At 31.9% G+C, this 19648-nt stretch overlaps 1 protein-coding gene across 2 annotated transcripts in view; it reads right to left on the bottom strand.

The window, feature by feature from the left end:
- Nucleotides 1-19648, bottom strand: part of LOC129953652 (hemicentin-1) — a 403952-nt gene that overhangs the window by 77607 nt on the left and 306697 nt on the right. For both annotated transcript variants that reach the window (XM_056066975.1, XM_056066976.1), the window contains exon 4: nucleotides 11331-11456. In XM_056066975.1, coding sequence (XP_055922950.1) covers nucleotides 11331-11456 — 126 coding nt within the window. The remainder of the gene's footprint in view (nucleotides 1-11330; nucleotides 11457-19648) is intronic.

Genomic DNA, 19648 nt, shown 5'->3' with positions numbered 1-19648 from the left:
GTACATTGGAAGATACAGAAAGGACGTGTTTTTAATAAAATATTGATCACTTCGAATATTTTTCTAACAAAAAATGATGTTAACAACAAAATAATTTAGTACAACGAAGAATATCGTTGTTGGTATCTGACAAAATTTTGAGAAAAATCGAAGTAACGGTTTCATTAAAAAAAATTAAAATATAACAAAAAACATTAATAAAAGTTGGTAAAAATAATTTTTGACTAAAAATGTTGTGAACAAAGAAAAATATTGAAATCAAGCTTATTTTATCATATCAAACTTTTGTAATTTTTTTAGTGAAATTCTCACCTTCAAAAACACTGAAAGAAACTGATAAGAAATAGTTTTGGACTCAAGTATTATAAGAAAAAAGAAATATATTGCCTACAAGTTTTCTTATCTCACACAAAATATTAAAATTCATATTTTGTTAAGGTCTTAGAAAAATCGGCAGAACTGACACGGATCGAAAGTTATCAGTGTGTGTCGTATCCCAGCGTCCTAGAAAATGATTTTACCAAACACATTTACATATATTTATTTAGAAAAAAATAACCTAATTTCAAAAATAGTGGTCAAAGAAACGAACCATCATCGTAGCTATAAGGCCCCAGCCAATTTTTAATTTGAAAACAAATTAAACCTCCTTCTCAGAGGTAAATATATGCTGATCTATTTTTATTGGTCGATAGTGACTTAAAAAGGTTTTAAAGTAAACAGTTTCAATTAAAACAAATGTTGCTTTAACTTTGAATCTATAATTATGTACGCATTTTATTGAATGTTGTATGTGTTAAAGAAACTGAAGAATAAAAAAACCTACTTTCATTATTAAAAATTATGTTGGCTTATAACACTCGTACCTACACATCATCATAGATTTCTTTTGAAAAAACTTATTAAAATTTGTAAAGTAAACGCAATTAAATCGGGCATTGAATGCACATTTTCATGAAAAAGAATAAAACCAACCGGTGTGTGAAGAATATGAAGGATCAGTCACAGCTATGATTCTATGAATACAGAGAAGGGTTTCCTTTACGCGGGACTTGGCTAAAGACGAAATTATACAAGTACGAGTATTAGTAATGAGGACGACTACGACTACGACGACGACAACGACAGCGAATTACAAATTCACCCAAAACCTTGAAGTATGTGAGATGAATGGTTAGGGAATATGTCGCTCATACTTCACACATCGCTATTGGTGAAAAAAGGAGAATATTCCTTTATCCTTCATCATGGGTTCGTCGTCATCAACACACAAGTCATTTTCATCTTTCGTCGTCGTTAGAAATATTCTGCAATGGTATATATTTATATGTGGTGTTGGGTAGGTATCTGATGGGTATTGGTAGGGATATAAGAAGAAATCGAAATCAATTCCAAATCAAAAGTCAAAAGGCGAAAATCAATTTGAATTCTCATTTTCGTCTCACCCCCTTATAGCTCCCTCTTTGCTTAGTATTCATGAAATTCGTTAATAAAGTGGTTTCCCTATGACAACATAGAGATAGGGAAATGAATAACAAGCCAACAAACCTAAATTCAAGAAGGATGCGGAGGAAATAAATGCAAATTCAAAAAACGTTAGGGGGATAACAGGGGCGGATTTGTTTAACATGATGAATATTTGACGTTGAAAATGAAATTCAATTAAAGGATCAATAAAATTGAAGGGAGATGAAAGCACTTATTTATTTTAAAATTACTTTCAAATTTAAATCAATATTTCATGCAAGGGTGTTCGTGCTGGGGAACATACATGCTTAACCGTACAATCATAGCTCGAACTCCTTGATGACAAAGCTTTATTAGTGCCTATTCTATACATTTATGTTTTAGCATATTCTTAGGATGATTTATGTAAGTTTGGAATGAAGGACAGGAACTTGCATGATAAGAATTTTAAGAAATTTTTCTTATTGCTATATATTGTTTTCAACCGTAAAATTCTATTCACATTACAGTTGGTATTATGCATGTTAAGTGTTGACTAAGAAGTGATGAACGGAAATTCATTCAAAGAAATAAAACAAAAGTGAATACTTATACAAATTATAAAGCACTTGTTGCTATCAAAGAAATGTATTAAATAATACTAAAATTAATAAATTTGCAAACGAATATAGATATCTTGGCTATTATCAACATTCCTACAAAATTTCAGGTTCTGCTGCAAAAAATTAAGAGTTTCAGAACTTGTACTTGCTACTTAAATATATAAGCATGACTAAGTCCAAACCCTTTTATTTTTGGTAGTATTGATCAACAAAAGATATTGATCAACAAAAGAATTTTGGTATACTAGAAACATACTAATTGTAAATACAATAATATATTAATAAGTGATATCACTCTGTTCACAATAACGAAATAGGTTTTCGTATTTGCGTCATAACACGACGACTTTAGAATCGCTGTAGATAACAATAGATTTACATAGAAATTAATGTAATATATCGATCTTAAGTAAATAAAAATGAATGAATTATGTGGCGCAACAGTCCATGAAGAACCTGAGCCTAGTGACTTACAACTCTCAACCATTCCTGTGTGCGAGTAATGTTGTCAGAGATGGAAGGAACCTACAGTTTATATGCCGAATCCAAACGGCTAATTTGAGAAAGCACTTTTCATGACAAGAATTACTCTTGAAGGATTTGTCGATTCCTCGCAAGAGGTAGTACCCGCCAAAACTTTTTTTTTTAAATTAAGGTGACACAATCAGGGATTGAACCCAACACCCCTTGCATGACAGTCCAACGTACTAACCATCACCCTACGGGTACTACATCTTATGTATGTAATTAAATAAAAAAAAGTTTTAAACTTTTATCAAACAAACATAAGTTGAAGCGGACCTTAAAGCACCGTAGAAAAAAACTGGTAGGTATTTTGTTAGATTTTAAAGTATATTTTAAATATTTCATCGAAGACTAACATTGAAGGTTTTATTAATTTTGAATGATGATTATTAGTGGATGGTGTGAGCAGAACCAGGCGTCCTTCAACTTTTAGATAGTCGCTACTCAATTGGGTTAATGAGAATCAACGAGATAGAAGGTATACTCAAAATCAATTTTGTGCATAATTTGTACACTTTTGTTTAAACAATCAACTCCTACTTTATAAACAAGGCTTATTAGGATTTCGATATTTTCTAAAATATTTATTTTAATATCACAAAAGTTTAATTTTTAAATTATTTACAACGGTATTTAATTTTATTCGCTTTCAAGGCCGTATTGAAGTGAATTCCCTACCAGTTTAGCATTGCAACTCATCACTTTTGAAGTCTAGTTTTTGTGTACCCACATATGGTTGTATAGATACTTACATCATTTAATCAATTGCTTTGAGTTATTCTTTCAATCCTTGACTTGATACATGTAGCAACACCACCGTCACCGTTCTGTATTCCACCTTGCTTCACATCGTTATTCGTGACGTGAAACATCGGCACTAATTTGCATTCGTCAGTATATTTAGTATGTCCTTAAAAAAGTTGCAGCTTCTATAGGTATTAAGGCACTTCCATAGGATACCTTGTGTAGTCGTCGTCGTCTACCTCGAATTCAAACATCCGCACACGGAAATGGAAACATTTTCCATTCACCATTCATCATATAAGAATAATAATAATCAATGCAATGGGAAAAGCCTCTTCTTTGACTGAATGCAGAAATTTATTATTACCACTTACAAAATTGTGCTGCAACATTATAAACTCTTTCTCTTTTTCTTGCTCCCTCTCTCAATTTCGCTTACTCTCTCAAAAGCACCATTATTATACTGGATGTGTCAAGTGACATGGAGTTGTTGCTGTTCTTAAGGACAATAGCGCATAATGAGGCATGTTGAGTAATTTTCAGCTTTTAATTGGGAAGTTTATATGTACTGACGCGACACTGATGACGCGACGGTGACATATAAAACGAATGTGCATCATAGCGGTGTCATTGTCATACCACTCTGCAACGTTGGATAGGTTTGGTTTGAAATTTTCTGAATGACTGACAATGGCGTTATCCATCGATCATTATGTCTAGTAGGAGGCGTTCAAGTACAAGGATAATGGCAAAGCTGTGAACACAAAGGAAGTTCACAGGGATCGAAAGGAAGGCTTCACAAAGATGAATGGGGTGTAATGCCACTCGAATTGGCAGAACGCTTATATTGTGAGCTTATTTGAAATTGATTGGGGATATAACATTTTATCGTTGGTTATTGTAGGTTGATATGTATTTTAAGTATAGGTATTGACAAACTTCAAACTAACTACACCTATACTTGTGGGTTTTAGTGTAAGGAATATGATAAATCGTGAGATCTAGATGGAAGTAGATCACCAGCCTGTAAATAACGTACATTTATATAAGTGTTTATTATACCAATACTTATTTTTGAATTTATGATTTGTAGATAGTTAATACTCAAATTTTATATACAAAATTAATATTTGGTGTCCCGTCATTAATTAAAACCGGTAGAGAAATTGATTTCAAATGTGTTTGTCAGACATTTGCAGAAAGGACACTTTCACAAACCAATATCGCTAGTGACTTGAATTACTTTTTTATAATATAGTGTGACGTGATACCAAACCAAAATAATTTTGTGACCTCAGAAATTTTTTTAAAAAATATGATTTTATCTCGAAAGTAATTGTAGGTACGCAACAATGAACGTTTTTGGCATCTGCATAGAGAAGAAATCGCATTGGCGGTTTTTTTAAATACAAAATAAAAATCCTGATCCTTTTTAAAAATAAAAGATATTGCCGTTAAACTTATTTCAACTTATAAAAATATTGTTTTCGAAATTCAGTAAAATATTTATAAATATCTAACTGCTAGTTTTTTAATAAAAATTAAAATCTAAAAAATATGCAAAATTGACAAAAGAAAAATGTTCAATATCTTGTGAGTAAATGAAGTTATGGACTTAAAAATTATTTATTTCTTTACTAATCTTTTTTGGAAAAATCTAATTTGTGTTTGTTTATATAAGAAATAAAAACTTTTAAGAAATGCTACTTAAATTGGTATAAATTGTATTCCAACTAAAAATGTCGTTAAAAAAAAACAGATTTTTAAACCCAACTATTTCATCATAATAATATGTAAAATTTAAAATTTTAATTTGGTAATTTTAAGTTAATGTATTAGAAAAATTCAAACGACAATTTTTTTTTAATTACAAAAACCAACTTAAGTATTATGAAAGTAAAGAAAGAAATAATTAACTTCAAATTAATAAATTATCTATCTCACACAAAATATTGTTATGAATATTTTGTTGAAATTTAAAGCAATACATATCATCAGAAGAGATGGGGTGGGTTGTTTTTTATTTTTTTTTGTTTACTTCAATTTTTTCTGTATACAAAAATCTAGTCTGTGACGCACGGAAATGGGTACTAAGGCACGAAAATTACACATAGAACAAGACTTGTTGCCTTTTTTACAATCATACTCACTGATTTAGTGAAAAGGAAATAAAATGCATTTTAAGTAAATTAAGGAAATAAAATGCATTTTAAGTAAATTATCATTTTATACTTTGGGAGTTGAAAATGTAATCCGTTTTTTAGTTTGTCTACTCCATAAAATGGTTTGCATTTTAAATAAGAGGTAAAATGCTGAATATAGGAACGACTAGACTAACCTTCTACACCGACGAAATATGCAAAACGGGAGGAAGATTTTTTAATTTAAAATTGGTCAAATGTTATCGCAGACAGAAAATCTTATATTGGTTCATAGAATTAATCTAAACTACAAACTGCTTATACCAAATAAATTATTAAAATAAACATACATTTTAAAAGGTATTATAAACACGGATATTACTTTAAAAGAATGTATTATTATATGTAAGAAATTATTGTTTCATAATTAACATTTTCTATTTTATTGCAATTTTAATTTACTCGTTACAATCAACATTCAAACTAACAATTACAAAAATACTATTAAGACAAGGACCCTCATCTATTAAGTGCACATTGATAATAGGTATTGCTTTTGCAGAAATATAAGTCTAATTTTTCTTTGTCTAAGCAGAACAAGAAACTTTCGTTTCCATGAAAACTAAAGGAAATATTTAGAGCAAACGAAAACAATTAAAATGAAAACTTTAATAAAGAATAAATTAAATACAGTTTCCCAATAACATTTTCATTAAGCAGCATTCTATGCATGTAGTAACAAGTGAAGTATTTGCAAGTATTTGTGTACCAATATCCAAATGCTCTTTAAATAAAGTAAGTCCATTTCGTCGCAATATAGTTGCAAAGGACATTTCAGATTTTACTTACCTATAACAATTCCTGTTACAGACCAACATATAACGTTTGGTTTCGCCCCAAAAGACTACCAGCAAAATATAACCTCGAAAAACATAACAAGCCTTGGGTCAAAATAACTTGTCTTATAATACAACACGCAACTTTGATAAAGATGTTCAGATGAATATACAGCAGTTTCATCCCCCTTAAAACGGAATATAGAAAGTATGTAGGAGTTTGTATAGGTATAGCTGTACCACACACTCATAAGGATTCTATAAGTAGTTACAGTTAAGAATTGTAACACGCCGGAAGCGCATTATTAAACTCGGCTAAAACTTTTCCGAAACGAGAAGAAACAGCAGCAACTCGGTTATACGGACAAGTGAATCGAAAAAGATTGCTTGTCTCACCTAAAGAATACTTTATTCAACTATTACGCCATGTCCTGCCGCAGTGGGACCCTCCTAGTCTCAATTGTTATAATAGATATAGTGGCTCTGGAATATAAGCCCAGTGCTCTTTAAGCTTAACGCCCCAATATCCGACAAACTTAATGCGCCGTTCCTATGTACATATGTGCAATAATAAACATTTGCTCCTCAGATATTGCAGGACATAGGTTCTAGATACACAAACATTCATACATATTATATATTCCTATGCAGGGATAGGAAGAACAGAATATGCTGCTCTCTCAAGTTTTCTGCTCTACAGCGAATACTACAGCTTCTGCTACTGCTATTGCTGCTGTGTCTAATATGTCCGACACAGAAAATATATTACATTTAGCCAATATAATAAGATACCATAGAGGCTAAGATAAACGACTTTGTGGTCAGACTGTACAGAGGACGAATATTGCCTTTGGGTATCTTTAACAAATTGCGAAATGTTACCAAACATATACATACATGCTTAGATGTACATAGGTATATGCATTTAAACTATATACTATATAGAAACAACATCAAAACTGGTAACACTACATATGCTACATGTGTGGTTTTAGTATATGAATAAAATAAATACTTCCTGCATGTCTGATTCGAGGACATGTTAAGAACAAAAAAGGACGAAAAAATTCAAATAGCTGTTAGCTATTGAAAAGTAAGGGTTCTTGACACGGCAAGGTCAAAGGCTTTTTTTTACTGTGAGCATGAATTAGAGATGTTGTTTAGTGAAAATTCAAAACTTATTGTTGGAATGGAAGTTTTTTAATGATGAGTTTGATAGGAGTTCTATTAAAAGAAGTTATTGTTTACTTTTTATTTAAAATTACTTTTAATTTTATTTTATATTTATTTAAGCTACACTAAAATAAAAATAAATGAATTATGTGGCGCAACAGCCCGTTGAGAACTAGGGCCTTGTAACTTACAACACTCAACCATTTCTGTGTGCGAGTAATTTCGTCAGGGAAAGAGGGGACCTACAATTTAAAGCCGAATTCGAACGGCTAATTTGAGAAAGCACTTTTAATGGCAAGAATTGCTCTTGGAGGATTTGTCAATCGATTCCTAGCAAGAGGACAGGCAAAGATTAATATTGGTCTTTATTGGTTGAATGACAAAAAAGTAGTCACAATTTACAAAAGCATTCCAGGTTAAAAATCAAAACCTCGCTCTCATAGAAACTACACATTTCAGTAATAATCACTCTCTGAAAGCTTATTTAATACTTTTAGCACTTGTCAAACAATTCAATTGAATTTTAATGAGGCTAAATAAACATTCTCATATTTTTTTTTTAAAACAGGAATTATTTTAGATTTTACGAGTATAAAATGCACACAAAAATATAAAAAAAACACGCACTCATATTGTATTGCGTGGTGTCGTGTGCACGAAGCCTAAGACAAGAAAATGAAAACGTCATACTGTGGCTATGGAGTCAAGGTATACCACATGGCAACAGGGCATATGACCGACCAAAGGCAGTCGTTTAAACGACCAAAACATTAAGGTTCGGTGCACCCTAATGAAGCATTATATACATAGAATATCACTTTCTACATAATGTATTTAATGTATATATATATTTATCACAACGAAGTCCTTAACAATCCATTTTGATACATCAGGAGTGAAGAATTTTACCCAAAATATAAAGGATATACGGAATAAACCAATGCATGAGCCAAAGGTTATTTTTTTTTTTGTATATCTTTAAAAGATAGATTGTTCTGGTTACGAAAATAAACAGCAATTGCAAAAGTTGACAAAACGAATTTTTCAGAAAAAACAAGAGTTCAGAGAGTTACCTTAGTATAAGAATTTGCGTCTGCTTTGGCAAATGGTCTGTGCAAGGAAAATATCTGAAGTACCGTCAAGCCATCATTATGTATAGCTATTTTGCACTCTTCATAAACAACCAACCTGGCGTTAATTAATCGAAACCTTTAAAAGGATGGAACTAAAGTAAGTGTCTCTCAAAGGTTAAAAGGTGTGTAAAATAAATGTTTTAAATCAGTACCTACGGTGATATTAATTTAGAAAAAGGTCTTTTCCTACATACCTACATATTTATACTTAGTTTTAACAGAACTCGTATCTTCTACGTATACTTTGTACATTCTGTGTTGTACATTTATTATGACGTATTTAGTATATTAAATAAAATAAAACAAATTTATTACCTGTGTTGGCCTTCCGAAGAGCTATAGTACGTTAGTGTCAAATTGTGGTCGCAAATTATAAAAGCGAATGGAATAGAGGTTTTTTTAATAATTTAATAAATGTGGACGATTAACAATTTCTTAGTTATTTTCTATGAAATTACTATTAAATCTATGCATAAAGCATTTTTTTTCCATTGCCAAATCGTGTGGATTATTTAAAAATCATGTAACTTGTGACATATAAACTTCACCCTATTCGACTTTTACAAATTCGATTTATTTATTAACCTGGTTTACAGGTTGATAGTCATTTAAACACCCGTTAAGTAATTTTGTACTCAACTCTGAACTCTTTTTATTTATTATTATAGAATTGTGCTAGATTTTTCCAACCAAAAATGATGACATTGCGGTAAATATTAAATTGATTGAAACATAAAAATTTAAACATTTCAGAGCTATTTTTATATTGCCAACGTTTACGTTCATTGACAATTGTATTCAAAATTCTTTTATTAGAATACAAAAATACATATACCTTCCGAAACCGAATACGACTTTCCTGGCTGGATAGATGGCACACTTGGCTTACTGGCATTCTCTCAAGCAAGTATTTTTCAGTCCTTTTAATTTTGAAAGCCTATTGCCACCCATAACAGAGAAAAAGGAAGGGTAAAGATAATAAAACATGGAGAATTATTATCCTGGAAACCATCATGGGTGGAGATTTGAAACATAAAAAGGATTGCACACGCAGTTTATATAGGCATAGGAATGGAGGTACGCACTTGCGATTCTATATCAATTATATTTTATTGCTGCTTTAATAGGAAAACAGGCCAAGGTAATGGGTTTAAGTATTGTTGTATGAAGGTAATGCTGAATGGGGATCATGAAAGGACGTGGAAAATAAATAATGCCTAACTGTGATGTTCTATTTTTATTTGTGTGTATTAAATCACCGGAAGTCTTGTTACTGGGCGAATTCATTATTGATTTATTTATTTTAATGATGATGAATACAATCATTATAAAAAAAGGGGAAGAAATGTATTTTATGAACTTTTTTGTATAAATTTAGATAAAGTTTGTTAGAAGATATTAATAACGATATAACTTTTTTTTATAGAAATTGTTCGAATTTTTGATATATACAACATTTTTCATATACAAGTAATTATTTACACCAAATACAAGATAGAACGAAAAACATTCAAGGTTACTACGAAAACCACAACTTTTTTATTTATTTATTTACATCATTTAGAGTTTTTAAATCTACAGTTAGACTACCGAATTCGAATACATGCTAATACATCGAGATGGACTTATAGCGTATTACATACAACAAAATATTTTTAATAAAATAAAAATAAACATTAGATCTTCTCAGATGAAAGTCAAAATCAATATTAGACGCAATAAGATTAGTTTCACTGACACAGCGGGTGGTTATAGGTTCGTTTTTTCATAGTTAACTCTATGATCATCTTTACTAAATAAAGAACGTACTCTCGGTTGTCGCGATGGATCATATAAATAAATTAAGGATAAAAGAAATGGTCACTTCATATGGTACGATAAAATATCACTTACATATAAACATAACTGAATACATTTTTTGTCCATTTACAAGTGATTGCATACCTAAAAGTTGACATCTGGTAGTATATGATGGAGTTTCGATGTTCAAACCTAATTTCCGAAAAACGAACCTAGTCAATTTTGTTTGAATCATTTCAATTCTGTTTGAATGAATATTATAGAATGGATTCCAAATAACACAGCAGTACTCTAATATTGATCTGATATAAGATGAATAGACTGATTTAAGGGCATTTAACTGTAATTGGTTTACAGAGCACTATTCAGATAATTTACGAAGATCATTTTGCAACAGATGACAATCCGTAATGGACTTTATACATCTAAAATATAAAGTCCATTTCGAAAATATCAGGTAAGTCATTGCTGAAAATTAGGAAAATAAGTGTCCCAAGATGGCTACCTTGGGGAACACTAGAGGTTACCACAACTGATTTGGAAACCATATTTTCAATTCTAACAAATTGAATACGATTCTTAAGGTAAGGGTCCAACCATTTCAAAAGATTTGAATGAAAACCAAAAGAAATTAATTTTCTCAATAAAATTGAGTGATTTACTCTATCAAAAGCTTTCGCAAAATCTGTGTAAATTACATCAATTTGGAGATCTTTTACGAGTTTATTTAAAATAAAATTGGGGAAAAGAGCCAGGTTGGTGGTTTTTGATCTTTCCGATACGAAATCTGTTCCATTAATTTTGAAAACATAAATCTGCCTCCAGATACCCTGTATTTTTTTGTATTATAATTTCTTTATTTGTATATAAAGAGCTAAATTTAAAATTACTCAAAAACTACAAACTCACCAGTATTTGCAACTTCACAAGGCAGCACTATTGTATCACTTGCAACAAATTTGAATGTTTCCGAACGCGATATAAACATAGGCTCATGTTTGCTGCCCATTAAACTATTTGTAGCCGTAACACCACCTGAAAAAATAAGATATAAAATATGTTTAAGTTTTAACTGATACATATGAAACATGTGTTATTTTGTTTTTATTATTTGCATTTATAAGTTACTGTAGGTGACATAGTGATATTATAGGGGCAAGTACACATGAGTTTGAAAGCTTCCCACAAAGAAACAAAGATGAATCAAAAGTTACTCTTGCTATTGTTAAAGTGATAAATCTTAAGCGGCCCATAGACACCACACTTGTGTTCATACTTGTTTTGGTATGCAAAAATATGTGCTGTGTGTGGGCTGGAGCAGATACCGACCGATGTGATTTATACGGCGATGCGCGCACATTTACTATTCAGTTGCATGTTCCATCTGAGTCGTTGTTGAGTGCGTGGCAAGTAGTTGCAATAAAAGCTTCAATATTCAACGTCACTCGATCACGGTTGGCACATTGGTCATCAGTGAACAAATTTGGTCATTATTTTTTTACTTGATCATATGACCATTCCATTTGGTCATATTGTTCGGAAACGAAAAAAGATGTTCGACGAATTGAGAAACGAAAACGTTCTTTGAACATACTCTTTTGACTAAGCACAAACAACTTTAAACTCATTTTAGTAACTTTGTGTTAAAATGTAAACTTGATCTAAATTGGACTTAGGGAACAGAGATAATTATCTACGCATTACACAAGCCGTACAAATTCTCAAAATCGAACCTTACTACTTTTAATAGAATTATTGTTAAAACTTACATATATATAATACTGTAATCTCATGTTAAAACGATTTATTTTTATATTTCTGCATCTGTATTTGGGTTAAACTAATTTAAATAAGCTTATTTGGGACTTTGTGAGTGTATTTTTACGTAATTAAAAAATAAATGTCGTCTGCATAATATGGCAAATATGTTAAGCAAAATGTGATGAATTCATAAATCTGTATTTACTAATTTTTCGGATTTGAATTATGTTGGTCATTTTTAAATACAAGTGGTCATGTTTATTTTCAAATTTGGACACAAAAATTTTTTTGCAAGTGGCAACCGTGACTCTGATATTTCCTCTTTGAGATCTCTTTTACAAGGCACAACTAATGTGTGTACGATTTAGTATGTCATGTTAGGCGGAATGCCAGACCGTTGTCAGTACACCGTTGTGCCCACAATTGGGATTTCTATGGGTCGCTTTATACTAATCCTATAATTCGTTCTTAACATCGCAATGGAGGAGTATTATGGCATGATTTTTGTTTTTAGGTCGTTGCGAGGCTGGAGAGTGGCTTTTCTAGTTCCAATCTCGATTTCTTAAATTGGACCAGTAGTTCCTGAAATTAGCGCTTTCAAACAAACAAAATCTACAGCTTCATAATATTATTTTAGATTGATACGGTTTTATGAACTGGCATTTTATTATCTGAATAAAGATTTTTATTGGAATTTATGACACAGGACTAAAACGTTCAAGAATTGTAATATAATTACGCTATTTAAATATTTCGGATTACTATCTTTATAGCAGGATATTAAAATACATATTTTTATGCAATTGCATTAGTTTCATTATCAATATTGTCTGCCATGCTATTGAAGATGTGTCATTTGAAATTATATCGTTGTTGTGCTTTCAGTAAAATATTTGTACAATATTGTATTGATATCAATTGAAAAACTCTTTACCTATATCTCTCTAACATAAATTAAATGCAATAAAAACCAGAATAAGAGCAATATTTTCTTCGTTTTAGTGCTTCAATGTACAAATTGTTTTTATACCAATACCATTTTACCAAACTTTCTAATTTAAACCTTTTAGTATTTTGTATTATGCAACATTAAATATGCAAATGACTCCTATATCCATAAATATCTCTACTGCCAGCCACAAGTTCATACACCTTTTAAGAATCTTTTTTTAAGGACTCTATACGCTGTGCATTCTAAGAGAGCTTTTAACAGTTTTGTCTGGCATCGTCTGAAGGTATTTTTGCTTTTCTTCGAAACAAAAAATATATTGGCGAAGTTATCATGTAAGTATACGGCTTATATTACATGTACGATGTTAATGTTCCAGACTCAAGCGAAATAAAATTTAAATTAAATGAAAGCTTCTTTTATTAAGTATTATAAAAGAAAATAGTAATGTACCTATGCATAACCACTTTCAAGGGTGAGCCTGCAGAATCCATATGTGCTCAATTATAAAACTTCGCTATAGTAGCTAATTGTCTGTATTTAGGATATCGTCATATGCTAAGCAAAATTGAAACAGAGAAAAAATTTTAATTTTATATAAATACATAAATATATTCTTTTGTCTCATAACAGAAAACGATCCCATGTTCCATGACTCAATGGGAAAAATTAAAACTAAGTTTCGTCTCGATGGGACCATTCTATGCCTGGTGGCAACATATACTCGCAACACAATGCCAGCGGTTTTTATAATACTGAATTTTTCGTCAAACAATCGCTTAAAGCCTTTAAAAGCCCTTCTTCAAATTCTTAGGATCTTGAAGTTTTATTGTTCTTTAAGACAAAAATTTAATTCGAATGAGGCAATATAGGACGGAAATAAATTATTTTAACACTTATATCCCCGCAGAGAATATTCAAACGACATTAAATCGCACACAAATATTCGATTACCAAACGTTTCCTTGAATAGATCAATTGTAGAACGAGATTAACCTGTTGCGTCGTTTTCTTGAAACCACACAAAAAAGTCAGTACAGTAGTCTCGGTTCTATAGCGTTCACCATTGACTGGAAACATTCTGGCGAGCATCATTTTTAAAGAAATACGTACAAATTTCACCAAACAGTCAGTTTTTGTAGTTGTATCGGAATCAGTTTAATGATGTAGAAATAAATAAACAACAGTCCATGAAGAACCTGGCCCTAGTGACTTACAACTCTCAAACATTCCTGTGTGCGAGTAATATTGTCAGGGATGGAGGTCTTGGGTTCCAACAGCTTATATGCCGAATCAGACGGCTTATTTGAGAAAGCACTTTTCATGACAAGAATTACTCTGGGAGAATTTGAAAACTCCTCGCAAGAGCCAGTACCCGTGAAAAAAGTTAGGTGGCACAGGCAGGGATTGAACCCAAAATCAATTGCATGACAGTCCAACGCACTAACCATCACGCCACTGGTACTACTAATGATTTCGAAATACTTAACCAAATTATAAACTAAAATAAATAACTTGACCGCTGACAAAAGGACCAGTAGTTGAAATAAATTAATAAATTAAGTGGCGCAGCAGTTCGTTGAAAACTAGGGCCTTGTGTTTCTCAACCATTCCTGTGTGCGAGTAAAGTTATCAGGGATGGAGAGGACCTAAGATTTTAAGTCGAATCCGAACGGCTGATTTGGGAAAGCACTTTTCACGACAAGAATTACTTTTGAAGAATTTGCCAGTTCCCCGCAAAAAAAACTTTGAATGGTAAAGGCGGAGTTGGAACCCAAGACCTCTAGCATGAAGTTCTACGCACTAACCGTCATGCCATGGGTGCTACGTAGTTAATATAGTGTTGTTAAATATTTAAAAAAAATACCAATTACAACCTATAGAAGTTAATTTTTCATTTTTTAAAACTATATGTTTCAGGCTTATTTCACCATCTTCTTATCAAAACTTGCAAATCACAACCTCTATCTTTTCTTATACATATGTACATACATAAGACCATGACAATTATTTCTGGCACTATAGGATGAGGAATTATGTGACGGGCTGCTATAGCGATAGCCTTTGGCCAATAGGATGAAGTTGGAAATAAGGCAATTATGTGGGCTGCATACAATACACAACACCCGAGCTGTTTGATGAGCCATCATGTTACGTAAATTTAAATTTTCGTTTCCCGACAGACAAAGACAACGCTGTTGAGTCGTATTTCCTTATAGGAAACATCCATGCACAAGTGCATTCCTTTGATATGCAAAATCGTAAGAGATAGGGGAATTTCAACCGTCAATTTTGTGAAAACTAACCTTTTGTTTTGAGACGCACACATATATGAACTGAAAAAGACTAGATTTTCGAATTGCAATTTTCATTATGTTTCATTTCCATTTGGGTAGTTTTCTGTAATCGATTTGAGTAGTGAGACGTAAAGTCGTTTCTGACACCAAACTTTTAACTCTTACTTGAAAGTGATGTTTTAGAAATTACCTTATACTTCAATAAAATTTCAAGTAACTTAACGGTTTATGTGTTTCTGTAAGGCTGCATTATGAGTGGATTAAGTGAGGTTATAAGTTATAGATTTTTATAATACCATTTTTTGAAAAGTAATTTTTTTTTAAAGTCAAAAAGATCCTAGATATTTTGCGTAGATATCTTTTTTATTGAGTTGCTTAGAAAAGGATGCCGTAAAATTTATTTTAATGATGTACTATTACTTTGTTTCATATTTTAAAAATTACTTTGAATTTGAATTGCTAATGAAAAATTCAATTTAGGATTCGAACATTTAACTCAATCTAAATTATAAGAAAAACAGACAAAAAGTTTTTCAAATTCAAATACAAAGATAAGAATACAAAATAATATACAAATCGTTACCATCCGCTTCTCAAAAGCCCAATTTACCCTTTTATCCACGAATACACAAGTCATTACCAATAAACACTTATCGAGCCTTTCAAAATCTCACTCTTAAGCCAAAAAGCAAAAAGAAAACTATAAAGGGAAAACAATTTCGTCAATACAACAAAAAAGAAAGTGTACAGGAACGCAACCTAGCAACAGCCGACCATCATTAAGGCAACGCGAAAATTCCAGTAAAAGAACCCGAAAATAAAACGATATCGCTCTTTTGTTCGTGCGTAAAAAGGGACTTATGTTTTACAATGTAAGAACAATCCAGCGATCAATAGACATTGAAAACTCCCTCTCAAGCACATTCGATTTTGATTATTGAAAAGGATGTTACTTCCGTTTCCGTATGACTTCCTTTGAATCAATTGGTTTTGACATAAAACATCAGCCAGCAAAATTAAATTGCACGAATAGGTCGCACATATTCGCTGTTAAAGTAGGATTATGTTACAAGAATTCTAATGGCACAACTTAGTAATGCAATTATATTAAATAAGAAACTATTGTTTGAAGATGTTGTAGGTAACAGAAAAAAAAACGATTTGATTTGTTTTTGAAGACAAAAATATATACAAATACTCGTAAGAGGGTAAAATATGCTAGGCCTGATGGCCATTATTTTAAGAACTTAAAAGAAATTTGGAAAAACAAGACCAACGTCTTATCTCAAACACTATAAATTTTAATTAAATGATCACTATGTAAGAATTTTTGGGAATCCAAAACTTACGTTTTAGTAATAGTTTCATCGATTCAATCGGGACGTAAAAAAAAGTAAATAACGCAACAAAATTCGTATCCTTTCTTATACTAACTTTTACCTTGCCTTGATTTAAGAAACGGAAAAAATACATTTGCAAACACAGGGGTTTCCTTCTAAATAAGCAAATTATATGAGAAAGAAATTGAAGCATAACTTATAAAATTTAACATAAGGAGGTAAAAATTGAATTCCAGTTTTAAAACACACAGAATTGAATTTTATGAATATTTACATGCATACATATATGCAAATATGTATAAGTGATTTTTTTTAAAAGCTATAGGAAAGTTTTTCAAAAAAAGCACATACGATTCAGAAAAATGCATGAAATCTTTTATTGAATCCATATTACGGTCCATATAATTTAATGTCTTAGGATTATTTCATGCAAATGTTGACCTTTACTGCGCCTCAAATGGTCCATCCGCTTAGTCTAATTAGGGCAACATTTCGGCCGGTATCTTACGTCCTTCCAATGCGTCAATTGAAGCGGGCTTGTCTGTAAAGACATGAGCTTTAACATAGCCCCACAAAAAAAGTGGCTAAAGGTCAATTGACCGGCACTAACGTGAAATAAAATAAGTCCATTGTCCACGTGGCACCGTTTCCTTGAAACCACATGTCATGCATGCCAAGCTCTAGCATTTTGGCCAAAAAAAAGTTGGATATCATCTCACGGTAGCACTCACCATTCACAGTTACGATTCCCATCAACTTTGGATAAGTTCGGTCCAATGATGCCACCAGCCCACAAACCGCTCCAAACTGTGACATTTTCTGGATGGATTGGAAGCTTTAATAATTTGCAAGTGTTTTTCTATTGTAAGACGATTCAAGGTTAAATTACAGATCAAACTGAAGATATTTGACAGTTAAACAAAACACGAAACGTGCGTGAGCTGTTTAAATCAGTGTTGCCAAAAAGATAATACCTACAAAATCACCCTTTAGTTAAATGGGTCTATTCATTTCATTTTTATAAAGATTAATTGAAGAAGCTCTTTATAATCGTGCGCGAGTTGCAAAGAGTATCTTCAAGGTGTTGACATTTTGTATTGAATAGAAAGATCTTACACTTTATGCAAAGACTGTTCTAATTAACAAAAGTGTAGAAAGTAAATAATTGTAAACAAAAGGTGCTGCGGTTGCAATCTAGCACTCGATGCCATCCCTTGTTATTTCACAGATCCAGATGATCATACCACTATGTCAAAAAGATAATAAACCTATATTATTTAATGTTATGGGCCAAGAACTTAGCTTTATTATAAAAATAAGAGTATGCCAATATGTTTTAGGATTGATTTCGGGGAATTGGCTCACATGATTTTCAGCCGAGAGGCTCATATCAATAATAACGGGCCGAATATAATCTTCCAAGATGTTCCGGGTTTGTCTGTGTAGATAAGAGACTTCACATAACCACACAAAAAATTGTCCAGTGCGGTCTAATCGCGCGATCTTAAAACCCTTCCTCCCATAAACTGATTGTTTCGTTGGCTGTTTATGACATGTGGCGCAGCGCCATCTAGTTGGAACCCATGTTTTTCCACATTAACTTCTTCCTTTTCAGGCATGAAAAGGCTCTGTAGTAAATGTGGTGCGTAATCCATTGTTGCTCGAATTACCGACTCCAATGGGTCGAATATTGGACGCAGCAGAACTGAACAAACGTAGTTCAACAGTAAGTTTATTTGTCATGAAAATAAAATTCAAACTGAGCATAAATGAAATGACTGCTGTAAAAAAAATCAACTCCATGTGAAACACCACACGTTATGTCCACCAATACAAAAATATTTTAAATCTTTTAACTGATCATGAATTTATAAAGCTTGTATCGGAACTTATTACTCAACCTGATGTTTTGTTTTTTTTACTTTTCATGTCCGCAGTACCAGGCGTACCGCTGAATAAATTATAATGTTAGTACTGTAAAAGTGGTCACCACATGACGGTGAAGTTATCTATTTTTTTTTTAACTTATTTTAATATTTATTTCGTATATAAATTAAATAGTTTTCAGATAAGTAAGATTACAAACATTTTTAAGCTCTTTTTTTATTAAACGGGAGTGGCCGCATGTCTAGTCACCCAAAGTTTGCTTGCCCAAGACTCAAAGCTTTCTGAAATGATGAGATAGATTGGTGGTTTTTGCCCAACTACTAGTTAGATATTTCTCCTTCAATTCACATTTCAATTCTCATCTCACTCAGCTGGCTGTCATTTGACGCTAAATGGAGAGCAGAAAATCGAGTCAGCAGTTTAGTGAACTTTGTTTTATTTTTTTTTTTACATTAGAGGTTGTTTTTCCATAAAGCTGATAATTGACCTTACCGTCAGCTTACATTTAGATCGTTTTAAACTACAATGGGAGAGCAGTTCGCAAAACGTTAAACAAAGAAATTTTAACTGAACAAATAAAACATACAATTGTTCAAAAACGGCACCAGAAAAATTGTACGATTATTTCTTGAGAGCGTATATGGATCCCGCACCACGGTTGTGTTAATATGGAATTGTTAAATTAAATGTAAACTAACCAAAATTTGCTTGAATATGTAGATACATAAATCAGTACAGCTCGCAGGTAAAATTCTTACTTCTTGTGGCCTTCCCGCAATAGAGTTTTTATTTTCAAAAACTGTTGTTGCAATATTGAAAGAGTAAAGCTAAGCATGGATGAAAGGTATTTTTTACTTTTTCCGGTATATTTTCAGCGCTTGTCCTTGACCAGACAGAGGAGCATAGGACTGAATTTCAATTCCTCGTAAAATTGAGTGTGAAATGTCAAAGGTGTCTGTGTCGACATTAACTATGAAGCATAAAGGTGGAAAG

This window comes from Eupeodes corollae, chromosome 1, assembly GCF_945859685.1.
Source record: "Eupeodes corollae chromosome 1, idEupCoro1.1, whole genome shotgun sequence".
NCBI classification, from domain to species: Eukaryota; Metazoa; Arthropoda; class Insecta; order Diptera; family Syrphidae; genus Eupeodes; species Eupeodes corollae.
Note: the sequence above shows the minus strand (reverse complement) of the source record. Positions and strands in the feature narration are given on the sequence as shown.